Raw genomic sequence first — 18,091 nt, forward strand, 5'->3', positions numbered from 1 at the left:
CTTCTACAACATAGACGAAACGCAGGCCTTCTGTATATTCAAAACGCTCGTACCGCACGCTCAGAGGCAGTTTTCTTGTTTTGACATGTTCCCAGTGCGAGTCTCGAAAAAGTGTGACGTCGACATACGCGGCTCATCCTATTTAGCTCTGAGTTATAGCGCACGTGTGAAATATGGCGGATGACCACCAGTATTTTATCGAAAACTGGGCGTTTTATCACTTAGTTATGGAGCACGATATATGTTTCCGCCTGTTTCAAAACAAATAATTCTTTCATTTATCTCTAAAGAATATTTATATGACGTGGCGACGCTTACATCGAAAAGAGATGACGTCACTCAAAAAATACCAGGCCTGCGCGGAACGCGCAGCACAGTCACAGCGAAAGCTATAGGAGAGCAGCCTCAGAGCCTTTTCTAAACATTTATCGGGTAACTGCTGCTTGCTGGGTACCCTCTACGGCATTAATAATAATTTCTGAGTAGCAAGCGGGCATTCGCTATGCTGTTTTTCGTGATTCTTCTGAGAAGTGTGGTATCTGCTAAACACTTGCAAGGATTTGTGTGCCAATTTTTCATGCAGTGGCTGACGACGATGACGAATTACGCCTGAAGTGAGTATGCGCCACAGTTAATAGGTGATCAAGAACAAGCTTTTGTAATGGGTTGGAGCATTGGAAGATCCCCTCGTTACGCTATTTGCATCGTGTGACGCCTGGTTGTTCTATTGCTGTTCTTAAACGCTGTTTTGCTCATATTAACGCGATTACTTTCATGACATCAAGCCTGCCTAAGGCAAGTTTGCGAACAATACCCAAACGCCGGCGTCAGTGGTAGAGTACACTGGGCTGGCACGCAGCGGACCCAGGCCAGATCCCCACTGTGTCCTTGGAACTAGGTTTTTTTTTTTCCTATTTCGTACGATAGCGGTTGCGGACACCGGCGGCGGCAGCGGCGGACAACTACAGCGCCGCGCGTGACCTGAGTTGTGATCTCGTAATAGCTTTCGCCGTAAACCAACTGAGCGTGGCTCTGCGACCAACAAGTTGATGTTTCCTCACCTTGACTTCTACGAGGAATGAAAGAAATAGAAGTGATGTGCCAACTAGAAATGCCAATAAATTAATGTATAAAATTTATGCTACATTATTTATGTTCAGGATGGAAACTGAAATCTACTCAACTGTATACAGTGCATGAGTTAATGTTTTTTTTTTAATATGTGCTGCATCTTAACGAGTATGCCATTTAATTTTTACTTATGTTTGTTGTAATTGAATGAATCCATACTAGCATTCTGCCGAGCATACTGATGTTTCTGACATGTTAATTAGGCCGTATTTTGTTTATTAAAGTTCAGTTCAATTCCATTCAACCGTAGGAAGGGGATTGAAAAGCTTTTTTTTCATTGTTAGGCACAATCGTAACAAAAACCGAGGAATGTATACGGGTCTTCATCTGTAGTAATGTACTCGTAACTGTGTTTTAATAACTGTGATATAAACTGGAAGAAATTAAGGTTGATGAAAACACAACTTTGCCCCCCGGCAGGGCCGAACCTGTGACCTTCAGGTATAGAAATTATTCGTAAATATGAAACACCCGAAATCCCTATAGTCCTAACAGCTCAATTGGTACAGCTGCCCACCGTGATGCTTCGCTTGCTGAGCCGAAGCTCACGGGTTCGACCTCGGCCATGGCTTCGCACGCCGGTGAAGGCGAAATGGCATAGAAGGCCGTACGCTGTGCGATCCCAGCGCACGTCAAGGAACACCATATGGTCGAAATTTTTGGAGCCCTGCACTGCGTCGTCTCCAAAATCATACCGTAGTTTCGGGACGTAAAAACCGGAATATATTTATATTAATTGGTACAGCTCCCTCGTTAGCGCGTCGTATGGCCGCGCCGCGGTGGTCTAGTGGCTAATGGTGTTTTTCACTGGGAGATTCAGAGCGACCGCCGAAATCCCGGAGCGAGCACTCGGATCGCACGAAGCCACCTCTGCCAGTGAAACACGAGAATGCTCCGTGAGAGGTGCCCCGGAAGTTGATTATGCATACGTCACGCAAACCGGTTCCGGAAACAGTTTATTTTTCCGCTCTCTTCGTTTCCTTGGCAACTTTGGCCGCCACTGCAGGGCGCGCATTTCGACCACGCAGTTAAAGCTTTGTAGAACACTTTAACGCAGTCGCGAACAGCAGTTGTGTAGCAAGTATGGACGAGCACGCGGAATTGACACCGGCTGTGCGTCGGCTGTTGCTGGGCGTTTTCAGAAACAGCGGCAACGATCTGAACGGTAAGTGCGACGTACTTGACGCTGATAATAAACTCTGCACGGAATGCTAACTTTGATAGCTCCGCATGAAGACTGGTCAGATAATTGTAAAGCATGCGGGTACACGTGGTAACGGCCGCAATCGGCGCTCGCAAAAATACGGCATGTTGTGAGCAGGCTTTTTTTTTTAATCAGAGCAGTTGCTTACCCAACACCTTACAGTCCTACTATTTAGAATATCACAAGCGCCGGAATTTTCGCAGCGCTCACCAAGCTGCTGTATTACCTTTAATAAAAATGCATGGCGATCTCTGTATTCGCGCATGAATACATGCATGAAAAATTTACTAGAGAAGTAACGTTTTCTTGGTGATTCTTGACCTCTACTCTTTTGGTGTTAACCCGCAAATGTCTTTTCTTTTTCTCTATTTGAAGGTGCTACACAGTGTGACGCCACCGACGCTTTGTCACATACACAGGGCGCATTTTTAGGAAATGGTAAATTGGTCTACATGTGTCTCTGTAGAACTAGTTTTGTATACAGTCGTCTATATATGTAGAGGACAATGCCTTGACGAGCAACGTGTAAGGACTACTTGAAGAAAATTGTGTACCTGCTTAAAATTAACACATATTAACATACTACAATGCTTTTCAATTATCAAACACAGATTCTGCAGCGTCTACTGGTGCGTCACCAAGTCGGGCTTGTCAGCCAGGGACTCCTGCACGTGGTAAGCATGCATACACAAACATGCTAGTGGCATTAGGATGAAGATAGGTCCAGCAGATTGCAAACCCTCTCAAAAAAACCACGAATTACGCAAAACCATTTAATGGCTTCTTGCTCACGCTTCTCAATATTGGGTGCTTAAATAATAAAATTGAATTCAACGAATAGTCAGCTGCACGAAGAGGCCCCATATTTATTATGCAGTGTTTTCAAATTTACTCTCTAAGAAAATTATGCTGTGAATAAGTTATGTATAGTAATATTATGAATTTGCATGATTGTCTGTTCTGATATGCAAAGCGATCCCCACAGCACCCAATATTTGCTGTGCCAAAACAGTGTGACAGTACTAATGCTTTACAGTAAGTGTTCTATGGCTCAGAGAGCATATAGCTTCGTGCCCTGTATCAAAAAAGTCTATTAATGCCAGTTTATATGTATTTTATGTGTGTATAATGCATATTTCAGCTGCAGGGTGTGAGTGGACGAGTGGCGAGACGAAGCTGCTGCTGGACCTCTACGCCTCATATTTCCCTCAAGTTGGCCCTCTGAAAAAATTTCGCAACAAAAAGGCCATGTTTGAAAAAATTGCAACAGACATTAATAATAAACTGGGTGTAATGAGAACTGGTGAGCAGTGCTGCTCTCGGTACAAAACCGTACTGAAAAGAAAAAATGTGGCAGCTGGGAAAAATAATACGTCTGGCTGTTCCCCACAAGAAGTCCCCTACGAGGCCGAGCTTGAAAAAATCAAGTGGCTGGACGACAGCTTGGAACCAGAAGTGGTACGCGACGCAAGTGGAGTGGTATCAAAAAAGACATGTCCACAGTCATCCACCGAGTCTGTTCCACTTGCTGGTTCAAGCTCGTCAACGTCACACTCTCCATCCAGCTCCGTTGGGCAGGACGACACTCCTGATTCAAAAAGAAAACGCCCGAATTCAGCACGCGAGCTCCACCTGCAAACCTTCTTTGAAAAAATGAAGGAGTTAGATGAACGGCGAGCAGAGCGAAAGGCTGAAAGAGACAGCAAGAGGGAAGAGCGACGACTTGCTAAAACACAGCGACGAGAAGAAATGCACAAAGAAAAGATGAATCTTCTCCGTGAAATTTTCAACTTGAAGAAAAATGAATAAAATGTGAAAAGCATGTTTATTGTAAGCATTGTACACATGTGCACGTTGGCAGGCGCATTGATAACAGATTGACAATGTTTGTTGTTGAGGTGAAATAAGGGTTCCAGGGCCCTTTTACAAGACAAAGTTGCAATGATCATTATAATTTCACGCCGTTTTGATGGTAAGAAAAGCTGAACAAAGACTAAGAAATGCAGAACGTTTGTCCATGCAAATTTTCATCAGGCAAATGAAATGTTAATGCACAAGCAATAACCAAATTGCATGACAAAGAAGCCATTTCTCACAGCAGCAGTCACCATGCCTAAAGGACCCCTGACAAATTTTTGTTTTGACTTGAATGCTTTAATTAAGAGCATTGTGTCCGGTAGTCCCCAAACTTTGATCATAAATATTGCAATGTACTGTGTAATTAATGCAAGAATGGCTCCTTGTGACTAATTTTGGCATCACTGTAAAACTACTACTGGAATCACAAAAAATTACACAGCGAACAATCTCAGGAGTCATAAGACTATGTAGACTCGGGCTTTTGTGACGTTCAGAGCGCACTTTTTGAATTTGGGCACCATGCGTGGGAAACAATGAGTCGGGATGGGTGTTCATTACGAATATTCCTCGAAGCGACAGGTTTAACTGACAAGCATAGTGCCCCAACTGCAAGACAAACAACACAAACATTTCAAGCTCGTAATTTTGGTGACATTGTTCCATTAACACAAATGCTCCTCAGTGTAGCCTGCACTAGCTTGGACTTATGCCAATGTCACTACATGTTTCTCAGAATGTTTGTGGTGGCTGACGAGAGCTGGAGCCCAGCTATGTTTGGCCGGTTGACTTTGTCACTTTCTCGTGTCTCACCAGCACGAAGAGTGCAGTTACTATCAATATCACCAGCTATCTTCAGCTGCAGTAGCCATACCGACCAACACGCTGCGGCGTTAGCACTAGTCAGCAATAAGCATGCTGATGGCTTCGCATAGGAAACAATTACACTGATCCAGTCAGATTCCTGCAAACATCTTGGGTTGACTCACGCTATGTGGAAGCTGCTACGTGTCACAAAGCTAAGAAACAAAAAAATCAGGCTGCGCCCTAGCAAGATGAGTCACTACAACACAGTGCGGCATGCATTTTAGCTGGTTAGTACAGTGTTTCCTGTAGAAAACAGTGCTAAAGGATGGGACAAAGCAGGGACACAACCATGGCAGAGACACAACCATGGCACTGACTAACAGCCAAATGTGTCTTATTCTTCCAGTCTAGGTATATACACTCCACCACTAATCTGAAGGGTGAGAAAAAGCAAAAAAAAGACACACACAAATGTTGGCTGACTCAGGAGGAAAGAAATGCTCAATAAGACAGGAGAGGTAACTCCTTCAGAGAGAGGGAAATATAAGGGAAACTGATGCATGTTTCGCCGCCGTTGTAAATGATACGCTTCAGAAATGAGGGGCATGCATTTATCATGATTCTATTTTTTTTTGTTTCCTTGAGATTGTGGTAAAGTATATATACGCGGATTAGAAGAATAAAACGAATTTGCTTGTTAGTCAGCGCCGTAGTTTGTGTCCTTGCTTCGTCCCGTCTTTTAGTGTTATTTTCTGCTAGAAATCTCTACAACACGAAACAAAATTTACAACACCTTAACGTTTCTTGTTTTGTGTACACGTAGGCAGTCCTAACTTTAAATCAAATGCGCATCGCTTGCATTAAGCGCTCACGCTTCTCCTCGCCTTGGCGACGCAGTGCATCTTCAGTTGATGCAAGCGGGCCATTGTTGGGGTGAACATCATCCGGTTGTGCCTCCCATTCCCACGGTGCATGTTCATCATCGATGTACGGCGGCACATCCACATCACCACAATTAATGCACATATTGTGCAAAACACAACAAGCTATAATGAACTTGTTCATTTTGTCTACAAACAGAAAGTCCAGGTGCAGCAGCTGGCGGAACCTGGCCTTGAGGTCTCCAAAGGCATTCTCAATCTTCACTCTCGTTGCCGAAAAGTGATAATTGAAGGCGCGCTGCCTCGCGTCAAGGTGACCATAATTCCTGAATGGGGTTATGAGGTAATCTCGAAGCGGGTAGGCAGCGTCCCCGAGAACGTGGTACTTCCCGGAACAGCACACATGCGGCAACTTTGAAGAAAGCCTCGATGTCCTGAAGATTCTCGAATCGTGAATCTTGCTGGGGTGTCCAGTAGTCACATCGAGAAACTTCTTTTTGTGATCACACAGAGCTTGCAGTGTCAGTGACGGATAACTGTGCCTGTTCACATAGGTTGAACGCACTTTTTTTGCAGGGCAGCGGATGCTTATGTAGGATCCGTCAATGCAACCGATCGTGTTGGGCACTCCTGACACCTGTGACAGTGAGAGAAAAAGAACACACCTGTAGTGAACTTCTTGAAGTAAATAATCTTAACACTTGATGCAGTAGTTTTGTTGGTCTTAGCGGAGTTAACTTTAGGTGACACAAGTCTTTTACATGCCAGAACTATGGAATCATTGTACGGAACACCACAGCAAAAGGCATTAGAAATTTTAAGTGCCAGGGGTCCCTTTCAGGGTGTCTACCAATTTCATATTTCTAAATTCCTTGAATTTCCCAGGTTTTCCATCATGATTCAAAGCAAATTCCATGACTGCCACGTTTGCATGGAAAACACTGTACACTGCAAACAAACCCGAGTAGAAAAAAAAAACCGGGCGCTCTATAAAGGTAAACATAATTACCAGACGCACTCAAAATGTTCTCAGGGCATGCGACAATTGTGAAAAAACATGTAAATCTGGCCAAAATAAAACCCCTGAGCTAGGCAGTGAGCAAGTCAGCTGTTTGATGTTCCGAAGAACCAGGAAGAAAACACACAAGTTAAGAGTAACCGCAGATGAAGTTTGAAGGTGTCTGCGATCGTTTGACATCGCAGTCAAAGCTGCTGAGAAACTTAGAAGTGGTGCCATTTGGTGGCATTCGTGTAAAATGAAAACACAGGAGCCTGGCCGGTTCTGCCACTGGAGTAAAATCTATTTTACTATAATGGCTGTAGCCCACGCCGGTTAGGATGTGGATTGGATTTAATTAGATCGACCTGAACTACTGTATTTACTGACTCACCTATTTATATGTAGATTAGATTAGAACTGATTCGACCTAGATTGATGTATTTACTATTGATTTGCGCCGCCGCCTAATTTGCACACCTCTAAAGTATACTTTTCAACAAAAAAAGTAAATAACTACTACTCGCATATTCTATGTATCTTGCCTTGACAACGAGTAACGACAACGTTGCAAGAACATAGCCATACTGCAAAATGTTTTTTTTTTTTTACGACAAGCACATGCATTTATCTGGGCTGTCATACTTGAAGTGAAATGAAAGCTGGGGTCAACGTTTAAAGTGCTGACATTTGAATATGTGGTGGTGAGAATGAATTTGTCAAGGTGGAACAGTTTCCTTGATTCTATAGATGAATCATGAATGTCCGCATGTTACCTTGATTTACGTACTCTGCTGTAGACGTGACACTGAAAAATAATTGCAGATTTATTTACACAATCTCACAAAACTGAAATGAAAAATTTAGCTGAAGTTACCCAAGTTCTACCCTTGAAACACGAGCTACCAGCATAAGTGTGTAGCTGAAGACGTTTGGTGTTGCACCACCAATAATAATAATAATAATAATAATAATAATAATAATAATAATAATAATAATAATAATATTATTATTATTATTATTATTATTATTATTATTATTATTAAAAGACATGAGTAGCCCAGCAAGCTTCAGCTGATAGCAGTTCTAGCCTAGAAAAACCAGACGGCCTTCAAGCCGGGCCGAAATCGTGGCATAGACAAAACATGCATAAATCTACAGACGTGAGTCAGATATGCCGTGTGATATGTAGAAGCAACAGGCACCAAAAGAGTGGATATACCAACATGGATGTTAAAGAATGCTTTAGCCAATGTGAAGGACAAGTTGCCGAGCAGAAATTTCCTTAGTCTAGTTTATGCCATAGGCTGACATAATTGTGACCAGTACATCGGTGAAACTGGTAAAAGTTAAACAACACAAATATGATACCACAAAACGAGGCGTGGCCTCGACTGCCCTCCCTGAACACACGGAATCACAGACCACCAAATAGACTTGTAAAACTCTCGAATCCAGATACAGACAACTGTACATACGCTGCACAGGAGTGATGGGAGGCTTCTGACAATGTACTCTCTCTGCTTACGTCACGTATTTAGGCGTACTGAAGTACACTGTGCCTTTTTCATGACTTTTAAACAAGGCTCTCTCCCATATGAGGTACTGAAATGTCAGTAAACTTTGTGTTCTATGGGTCCCTTTCGCGTTTACACTCAGAAGCAAGAGTTATGCACTGTCCTTTTTTTTTTTTCACACACCTTCCAGCAGCCCACTGTAGTTGCAGCTGAGAGACTTTTTAAGCTTTGATGAATGGCGATGCTTATTTTTGTGACGGTCCCACAGAACTGCTGTCAGTTTTCATGACCTGGCCTGGTTTTTTTGAAATTCCCTGACTTTTCCACGTTGGCAGACACCCTGCTTTTATGTGCACTGTAAATGAACAATACATGTTTCACTAGCATTTCTCATTTGATAGTGAGACTGCTTGACAATAACCCCATCTTTCAAGCGCAACTTAGTACCACATCCCCTGTGCCCCAACGGCAGCTTAACCTGCTACAATCAATGTATTATGTGACTATTCTCTAAAGTAAGCTTCAATTAGACAACTCATTTGTTGTGTTTGCCATGGAACAGTGAAATACCTAAAATTCTTACTTGTTCGAAGTCCGCTGACAGCTGATCAAGATCTCCTGGAAATGATATTACCTCTTCGGCTATATCAAGGAAATATTCGAGCGTGCGCTCCACGACTCTAAATGCTGTCGCAGTTGCCATGCCAAAGCGTCCAGCAACGTCCCTCAGGCACGCCTTGTTTGCAGCAAACCTGACACAGCAAACACACATTATGGAAGAAAGTGATCAAGTAAAGCCTGCTTTGTGAAATAAAGGCATGAAATATTTGCATCAAAATTAGCAGCCGTAAGAAAAGTAGAAGCTCTTAACACTGTTCTCTCTGGCTGTGCAGTTGCAAGCGGTCATATTTCATTGGTTTCCATTGCATCACACTTAGCAACTTTCAAGGACAAAAAGCACAAGCGGCGTAGCCACGGGAAGGCTACTAGGGAGATTTAACGCCGCCGAAATTGTTAAATTTCATATGTGTATATTCTCTACACACGCGCACATAAACACACGAACAAAAATTTATAATGGTTGGACTCCCCGTCAAAATTCTGCGCACGCAACGAAAAAACGTACTTCTACGCCGAAGCACTTGAAAGCATTAAGATTATACACACTGGTAGGCATGACTTTTAAAACAGCGTGCAGACTTACCACAGAAAGACCAGAATGTGCTCTTCCGCGGTTTTCGAGGGGGACCCACCACGATCACTGCATGGGTAGTGACGCGAGCCTTCAAAACCACGGATCAACGTTTCCGCGACACGCCTCGACACCCTGAAGTCTTGACGGAACTGCAGAGAAGGAAATGATAAAAAGATGAAATTAGGTTCATGTAGTATTATGAAAAGAGGGAGCTCCGCGCTTACCTGCTCGTCTGTGTACAGCCGCGCAACGTTCTCGATGAACCCCAAAATTTTGGGACGTTCGCGGTGGGACTCCGAAAAAGTTTCCCGAAAGAAGGCTTCGCATAGCGCTTGTCTTTCCTCGAAGTCTTCGTCGTCTGAGCTGGACGAGCTGCTGCTTGAAGTGCTTTCGTCGCTAGACAGAAGTTCCGCCAAGGCAGCGAACGCAGCCATTTTGCAAAACTCAGCAACGTACAACGACGGAAGTGACGTATGCTGCTCGTCGTGTTTCCGCCCGAATCTGCGACTTGTCGGCGGAGCAGTGCGAGCAATCCGCCTCGGAGCGAGCTGCTCTGAAACTACCAGTGAAAAGCGCGGATCCACTCTGAATCTACCAGTGAAATGCGGTTTCGTCGCCACGGAGCAAAAAAACCTGCTCCGAATCTACCAGTGAAAAACAGCATAATAAGGTACTCGACTGCTCACCCGCAGGTCGCGGGATCGAATCCCGGCTGCAGCGGCTGCATTTTCGATGGAGGCGAAAATGCTGTAGGCTCGTGTGCTCAGATTTAGGCGCACGCTAAAGAACCTTAGGAGGTCGAAATTTCCGGAGGCCTGCGCTACGGCGTCTTTCATAATCATATGGTGGCTTTGGGACGTTAAACCCCACATATCAATCAATTATCAGCGTGTCGTTTGATCCCTGCCAAAGGTAAGATGTGTTTCAATCCACTTTAATTTATGCACACTAATAGCGCAGTTACTTTAATAGAGTCTAGCAACTACGATTCGTAACTTCACTATACCTTGCTTGACCTGTTTGTCCGTTTTCGTTAGTGCAGCAGAATTGTATTTTTAACAAATTATGCGAAACGCAAACGTGTGCGCATGTGCATGTCAGAAGTGACATTCATGCTTCCTGCTTCGCAAACATCCTTCATCATCTTTTTTTTTTTATTCATTATCGTTCAGGCAGTGGCGCATGTGCGTGGGCTGTTCTGTCCCACGTCTCGCTATCTTTATGCGACGGCTGCTTCCGTCGCTTCCTTCTTCGGGCAACTTATCGCCGCCACTGACTGCATCCTGAGGCAGGAGTTACTGAAAAACACGCCCTGTTTGCAATAGGCTTTAGCATCACATGATTTGTCACGTTGCTATAGCAACAGAGTCGACGAGTTGCGCGTAAGCCACTCCTTTGTCGGAAACGGAAGCAGAAAACATCAGGAACTTTCTGCTGGAATATTGTCGGGCAATATATACGCACAATCATTATTCCATTTCTATCGCACAATAGGCTATACTGTACAGCGTTGCGGGCTTTACTTCAGCCAACGTTAGCAGAACGGGCGCGCTTACACCGAGATTATCGTCTCCCGAAAATCGGCTCTTTGGGAAGCGCGCCCTTTTGCGACAAAGGAGACTCGCTCCCCTCGCCTGCGAAGCCACATCTTACACGGTCCTTCATTGGCTAAAAATTCAGAGTCGCCACATCACTTAGCCAAAATTAATCATCAGTAGCCAACACTATAGCTCATATTATTCTTAGGAATCGCGGAGAGGTCCCACTTTAGCGCATCCCTACATCTGATCGCTCCTGCGACTTAAGAAACAGTCCCACTCATGACGTCAGTGCGGAGTGCACGCCTATTGGTACAGGCTTGCGTGCGTCCGACTTTAAGGAAAAAAATGCTGCAGGCTTCAAAAGCTGTGCCCTACATAGTCCTATAGTGCTTACGCAAGCAGGCAAAGGACACCTCCCGAGTAAAATACTGCATTCTGGGTAACTGAAACGCAGAAAATTACTTTTGTAACAGTCACGTCAACAAGTTGATGAGCACTATTCTGAAAGGCAATGTGCCACGATTCTCATGACGATGCGCCGTGACTCGGGAAATTGATAGCGTGGTGTTCTGAATGAACTTGAACTGGTATAGCACATTACGGGGAAGAAGAAACGGCCGAGCAGACCGACGCAGGAGGACAGAGCGCTAACTTCCAACTGAGCTTTATTGTCAAACTGCATCAAATATGTAGACCGGCGCAAGCATACAAAACCACCCTAACGCAACGACTACATAACACACAACATCGCACCGTCACATATCACAGATTCATAGGCGGTTATCCTGATCAAGGAAGGCCACTTCATGTTCAGATAAAACCAAAGAAGGGGCGCTAATACACGTGCTGCCAGCTCTTGCTATACAATGCGCTTCTACAATTTCCCGAGTTGGAAGTTAGCGCTCTGTCCTCTTGTGTCGGTCTGCTCGGCCGTTTCTTCTTCCCCGTAATGCGCTGTACCCGTTCAAGTACGACGAACTAACTCGCCCAATCTTCAACACTCGTGTTCTGAATGTAATTGGCGCTACACAGGCTTCAATGAGAGTCCTTGCACGAGTATGCGGCGGTGCATCGAATGTGTTGTTTTCAACCACGCGAGTCCATATAGGTCTACAGTTTTAAGCACAGCACCTGTACCGGGAAACATGTCGTCTATCTTATCATTCATCGCCTGTCAGCAGTGTAGCACATTCCCTTGCAACAACAATGCCTCCGCTACGAATCAGCGCACACATGGGCGCCTATATAGCGCCAGTGCTGTGCAAGCACGGAGCACAAATGAACGCACGGGTTCTCGCACTCGAGCAAACGCTCCATGTATTTACTGATAGAGCAGAGAGATAAAACTTCAGGATACGACAACGTGTCAAATTTTGTACGCGTTTGTTCTGCACACAGTTTTTTTATCGCATCCGGGTAATTTATCATGTCGGGCAGAGGCGCTCTGGCGAAAGTCTCATGTTAATCACATAATACCCAACAATACTCACGGACAGAGGCGTAAACTTAAAAAAAAATATCCCAAGGAGGGACATATCCTGTGATCATAGCGGTAAATTTGTTTTATAAATATAGGTTTTCTCTTTAATTATGTAGAATTTAGTCATGCCCTGCAATGCGATAAATAAAGTGAGAACGAGCCTCAGCGCCGCGCCTGAGAGAAATGAGCAGTAAATCGTAGAAACGTCCATTGGTAAATAATAGAAGCGTACGAAATGGTCTATCCGAGTTTTAATAATAAATGTGAGCTCTGGTATACTTATAGTAAATATTGGAAATGGGAGAAATAGTAATATGAGTAAATATGAGAAACGCAGGGGGAGGCTGCTGGACCTCCCCCCATGCTCTTGAATTTCTCATCGCAAGCTTCCGACTTCCCTTTCTTGATGTTCTTCTAGTGAATCTGTCATTCCAGTTGAACAATAAACTGCAAATGGTATACTGAAACACTGCCTTTCATAATTTGAGCTCTATTAAATATCGTGTTTACCTTGTAGGAATAACCTAATTGCATTTAACAGTGATGTATAGAGTGTGCTGTATTAAACTTTCAAGCAATTCACATTTGATGTTGGACAGCTCAAGGAAGGACACTTGCAATGGTTGTTCCCTCCAGCCCAATCAAAGCTTTCCTACCCCCCCCCCCCCCTAATTTACGCCAGTGCTCACAAACTCCCTCACTTTCTATCGCCTTCCGCTTGCAAAGGCGGAATCCTTGTGTTGTGTGTTTCTTTACTCTGTGTTTGCGTTAATTCGCGGCTAAAGTATGTCATAAATCAAGCACCAACTAGGCCAAGAAACAGTCTTGATAGAACAAATTGATTGCTTCCTCAATTGGTATAGCGACCACCCCGGAAGGGAGTCGGTCCCGGGTGTGAACCCCATACCAGGATGAATTTTTCAGCAACTATGAAGTTTTTCTTATGAGAAATCCGTACAAATTTCCTTGTCACTTCCTGCTACAAAAGAGTGGTTGCCTGTTTCCCTTTCTTAACCATTCAGCCACCTTGCGCCACTCCACAGAACTTATTTGCATAACTTCCGTCTCTGTTACAGGCTGCAGGGTGTGCTTAGCCAACAGGTAAGTCGGGTGTATCAAACTCACCTCATCCACCGAACTGCAGACACGAAACTTAGTTCCGCAAGGGCTGGGACCATAAACACGGTGTATAAATGGCGAAAAGGTGGTGAACAATATGTCACTCAATGTCTCTTCTTGAAATAAACAATTTCCCACATCGTATGCAGGTATATAGATCATTTATGAAGGCGACTTGGCGTTTTATGATAATGTTAGTAAAAACTACGATATAAAATGGATTTATTTATTTATTTATTTATTTATTTATTTATTTATTTATTTATTTATTTATTTATTTATTTATTTATTTATTTATTTATTTATTTATTGGAAACAACCTCCAGAATGACTCAATTCTGGATATAATTTCTGAAACACATACATTTTGTTCCGCCGTTGGGTTTAAATGCATCATAACCACATGGAGTGCCTCACAAAATAAGACTTGTAAGCAGCCCCATCTTACTGAAAAACCCAGCGCAAAACGGCGGTAGGAAGAGTTGTCAGTCAGCGCTCTGTCCTGTCTCCTCCTTTCTTTCCTGCCGTTTTTGCGCAGCGTTTTTTTTAATATGTGTGTGAACCAACTCGCAGCAAGCTTAGCACTCTTTAACTTAACCGAACAAAGCGCTATTAGTCGCAATAGACGAAGGAATAATACGAGTATGACTTAGAAAAGTCGCAAATAGTTCATTGCTTGTGAAACCACGGAGAGCCACCCAAGTGTACGTGGCGACTTGTTTGAGAACCTATAGTGTAAGTGAATTCTAATGCCGGCGGACGGTCGGTCACTCACCTTCACATCTGTCTCTCTGTCACTCTTCAAGCAGATTTCTTTTTTTCTTTTTTTAAGCGTGGAATCACACGCGCGATAACGAGTGGGCCGATAAGATACGCCTGTGGGTTACATACACTTCACTCATTCGTGACGACAACATCCGCCGCGACTGTGCCCGATAAGGGACGATTCAGACTCGTGTTCCACTTCGTGCGCTTCCTGGCACGTAGTCATTCAGCAAGGAGAGTACCGCGATAAGCGTGGACCGCGGGTTTGTTTCCGGTCTCTTTTCTATCGGGTTGATTAGTGCCTATTCTCGTATAAGAGCGTAAGAGTAACATCATCGCTCTTTCGACGTCTTTGTGTAATAATAAGTATTATATCTGGGTTTTTACGTATCTAAACTGCGGTATCGTTATGAGAGACGCCGTAGCGGAAGGTTCAACAAATTTCGACCATCTGATGTTATCTAACGTGCACGGGAATCACACAGTACACGGGCTTCTACCATTTTCTCTCCACCGAAGTGCGACCGCCACGGCTAGGATCGAACCCGTGACATCTGGGTAAGCAGTCACGGGCATGCGCAGGATTCTGCTGGACTGACGACGAAGTTTTATCGCGGAGCCACCTCTACCCCTATTAAATCATAGTGTGGAGCTTAGCTCCACCCGCCCCCCTTCCCCTCCAGGCGACTGCTTCGGGGTGGCTGTCTCCCCCCCCCCTCCCCTTTGAGCATGTTTATGTCAAAGCAGAGCACTGCAACCACCTCCACACTGGCGTGTTTGTGAACGAAGAACAGGGTTGTAATTGCAAACAGGAAATTCCCCTCATGTGATCAGGTAAAACAAACCTTCTCATCCGTGTTTGACCGCTGACCGGAAGCTCAAGGGATTGAATCCTGGCCGCAGCGGCCGCATTTCGATGGAATTAATCGCTTTGGGCTATACCGTACTCATAGCCTATAGAGACTTCCGGGGAACATCCAGACTTAGCTGAGATTGTTTCCATCGCGGATGTCACGTCATTAAAATGCACACGGATAGATGACTACAGTTGGCGGCGTGTGGTATGAAGTACCGCATCGTGGCAATAACGAGCGCTGACAGGGAGGGCTTCGGTAGTCTCAGCTTTCGGTGCACTGAAACACGCGCTAGCAGGGAGCGGGACACCTCTCTGTGTTCACGGCTCAAGCTACTATCTTCAATCTGCCACGTTTCTGAAGCACAGTGCGGTAGTGTATGCAAGAGCACAGACCTAGCTTCCCTTTTAAAAGGGAGCGTACTCCTTGCCGTTTATCTTATCATTTTATGACGCTTTAAAGGAGTGCATGCCGAGTACCAGTGGATATTATGTGCTTGTCTGATGTCATCCTCGCGTGGGATTCAGCGTACGCTAAATGTGTTTAGGTTAACTAATTCCACTACAACAAGGATTAAATCATGAACATGTGTGTTGGTCGTTGGGATGGAGATGGACCACTACGCTTCAACGAGAATGCATTCACGCACAACTGCGCTACAGCATCCACACGTTGACATTGTGCAAGCTCTTATACATCGTTCTGCAATAAACAACCAACTATACTCCTATGAAGACACAGCTGGCTGACTTTCGGGCTATACCACTTGCTATGACGGAGGGATCAATTATGTTTTCGATTACTTATTTATTTATTTTCGCACGTAAAGCCTCTACGAAGTATAGCCTGGTTCACCTTATCGTATTCATCTACTCCATCTATCGATGCCGGAACGCCAGCATCGTGAATCACCTGCGGCACCGTATCGTATCCGGCTAACGGACGTTATGTTGAGATGCATGTCGGATATGCGCACATCGACGGTTTCGTGCAAGCGATCAGTCGCGAACTGGATCCCTTCTTTTCTCGCGAGATCCGTGGGAAAGACGAGCGCGCGCTCATCTCGGCGCGGGATCCCGCTGTCGGCGACGATTCCCAGCAGCGAGACACGGGAAATGAGAGTGGACGGCGAGGGTGGGGGCGCCAGAATGGGAGACAACGGAAAGAAAGCGGCTGTTTTCCGCTGTGTCCGGCCCCACACGCAGCGTGATCGGCACGCTCGGCTGCTGCTGTTGCACGGCTTTCTTCAGCACCGACTCGTTGCGCAGTGTGGTTTTGAATTGCATGAGGTGCTGGCCCAGCAAACCCATGCCTTGCCTGAAAGAGCACTGCCCGTCGCCCGAACGGACTCGTTCTCAAAGCGGTTTTCGTCATCACGTGTGATAACGTTACTTGAAGCGCGTCCGCAATAACCTCGTCTGTATACGATTAGGGGTGGCACACGACACCTTGTACTTCTAAGCGCAAGGTGCCATATAAAAGGATCCTACAGGGAAGAGGATATTGTACATAGGTAATCGAAGCTTGCGCGATTCTCCAGTATACCTACAAAGCTGCGCGAAAAAAAAAGCGACAAGTGTGTGTGCCTTCCGCGTTTCTTGTCGCTTTTTTGCGCAGTTTTGTAGTTATGTATTACTAACTCGCCCAGTGTTCAGTACTCTTAAGTTATATTACTAGTTGTATGGGCTCTTTTCCATGTCTTACTTTTTCCCATTTCTAACCCGGCAGTTTTGACCGCGCTTGGGTGTGTGCCTTCTCTGTTTCTTGTCGCTTTTTCGTGCAGTTTTGTAGTTATGAATTACCAACTCGCCCAGCGTTCAGTACTCTCCAGTATATATGAGGTGCGATGTATAATCAATCAATCAATTATTTATGTCCAGAATGTTCTATAATGCGTTGCTGAAAACGTGAAAATACGGCGAATGAGAAACGTGTACATTCACTCATGTATAGTTATACAGCCGGAACGTAGTTAGAAGTTTCGTGCGGTAAGGGGTGGAGGAAAGTGCAAGGAGTTGAACGCCCACCCCCTTCTGCCTTCCTGGTTACGCCAATGTTATGCAGGGGCAGTGACAGCGTTAAACTCAAGGCATAATCAGTAAGAGGCATGGAATTCATAGTATGACTATGAATCCTCGCTGCAGGCGATGGAAGACGATAACTGCCTATAAATCTCACTCGATAATTACGGAACACAAGAAGCAAACCTCTCTGGATGCTTTAAGAGAGTGTGCTATCGGCGTCCATAGAAGCGCGAACATCAGCAAGCATTCGCAACGGTGTAGTGAACGCCGTCCAGTGCTGCCAGTGCTGCCAAACTGGGCGTGCGCGCATGCCAACGGTGATAGTACCGATAGCGTTTTCGGCACCCGAGAAAATCAGGGAATTGTGCCAACGTATTTGTGATACCTAGAAGCGTAGCTGCGAAATAAAGCATGAGAGGCCCCCATGTGGAATGTCACCGCGGGGGTCGTGTACTCGATAGCATTATCCTGCGTCAAGGTGAACATTGGTCAAACCGAAAGATGTATTAATGACCGGTTAAAAGAACACGCCCAAAAGTTAACGAAACGAGATGACAAATATGCGCACCTGGGCGTGCGCATGTCATTTTGTGTGGTTGTGAGGCACGATTATCTGAGACAAAGATTCTAGGCAGAACTGCACGTGAAGTGTTAGAGGCCTTTTTTCATACAAAAATAATAAAGATCCTTGTGTAAATGCCCCTTCGATATCTTTGTTC

The 18,091-nt window shown here is 44.8% G+C and overlaps 2 protein-coding genes across 3 annotated transcripts; one reads left to right on the top strand and one right to left on the bottom strand.

Moving 5' to 3' along the window:
• The first annotated feature begins 1,928 nt into the window (after positions 1–1,928).
• On the top strand, positions 1,929–4,157 carry LOC119175334 (uncharacterized). Its single transcript, XM_075873487.1, has 4 exons — positions 1,929–2,296; positions 2,711–2,773; positions 2,947–3,009; positions 3,477–4,157. The coding sequence occupies exons 1-4, from the start codon at positions 2,215–2,217 to the stop codon at positions 4,142–4,144; spliced, it is 876 nt and encodes a 291-aa protein (XP_075729602.1). The 5' UTR covers positions 1,929–2,214; the 3' UTR covers positions 4,145–4,157.
• Positions 4,142–10,249, bottom strand: LOC119186004 (putative nuclease HARBI1). Of its 2 annotated transcripts, XM_075873486.1 has the most exons (4): positions 9,814–10,249; positions 9,599–9,738; positions 8,978–9,146; positions 4,142–6,517 (listed from the first exon to the last, which is right to left on the bottom strand). In XM_075873486.1, the coding sequence occupies exons 1-4, from the start codon at positions 10,021–10,023 to the stop codon at positions 5,840–5,842; spliced, it is 1,197 nt and encodes a 398-aa protein (XP_075729601.1). In that variant the 5' UTR covers positions 10,024–10,249; the 3' UTR covers positions 4,142–5,839. The 2 variants fall into 2 exon arrangements, with proteins under 2 accessions (XP_075729601.1, XP_075729600.1); XM_075873485.1 differs by having other exon boundaries at positions 9,599–10,249.
• Positions 10,250–18,091: the final 7,842 nt, after the last annotated feature.

This window comes from Rhipicephalus microplus, chromosome 9 (assembly GCF_043290135.1).
Source record: "Rhipicephalus microplus isolate Deutch F79 chromosome 9, USDA_Rmic, whole genome shotgun sequence".
NCBI classification, from domain to species: Eukaryota; Metazoa; Arthropoda; class Arachnida; order Ixodida; family Ixodidae; genus Rhipicephalus; species Rhipicephalus microplus.

Excerpts from the sequence above, each read along its gene's own strand:
- LOC119186004 (XM_075873485.1), bottom strand. The coding sequence starts at position 10,023 with ATGGCTGCGTTCGCTGCCTTGGCGGAACTTCTGTCTAGCGACGAAAGC. Across the intron at positions 9,147-9,598 it reads CACATTCTGGTCTTTCTGTG|GTTTGCTGCAAACAAGGCGT; the intron begins GTAAGTCTGCAC and ends TTGCTGTGTCAG. Across the intron at positions 6,518-8,977 it reads TGTCAGCGGACTTCGAACAA|GTGTCAGGAGTGCCCAACAC; the intron begins GTAAGAATTTTA and ends TCACTGTCACAG.
- LOC119175334 (XM_075873487.1), top strand. The coding sequence starts at position 2,215 with ATGGACGAGCACGCGGAATTGACACCGGCTGTGCGTCGGCTGTTGCTG. Across the intron at positions 2,297-2,710 it reads CAGCGGCAACGATCTGAACG|GTGCTACACAGTGTGACGCC; the intron begins GTAAGTGCGACG and ends CTCTATTTGAAG. Across the intron at positions 3,010-3,476 it reads GCCAGGGACTCCTGCACGTG|CTGCAGGGTGTGAGTGGACG; the intron begins GTAAGCATGCAT and ends TGCATATTTCAG.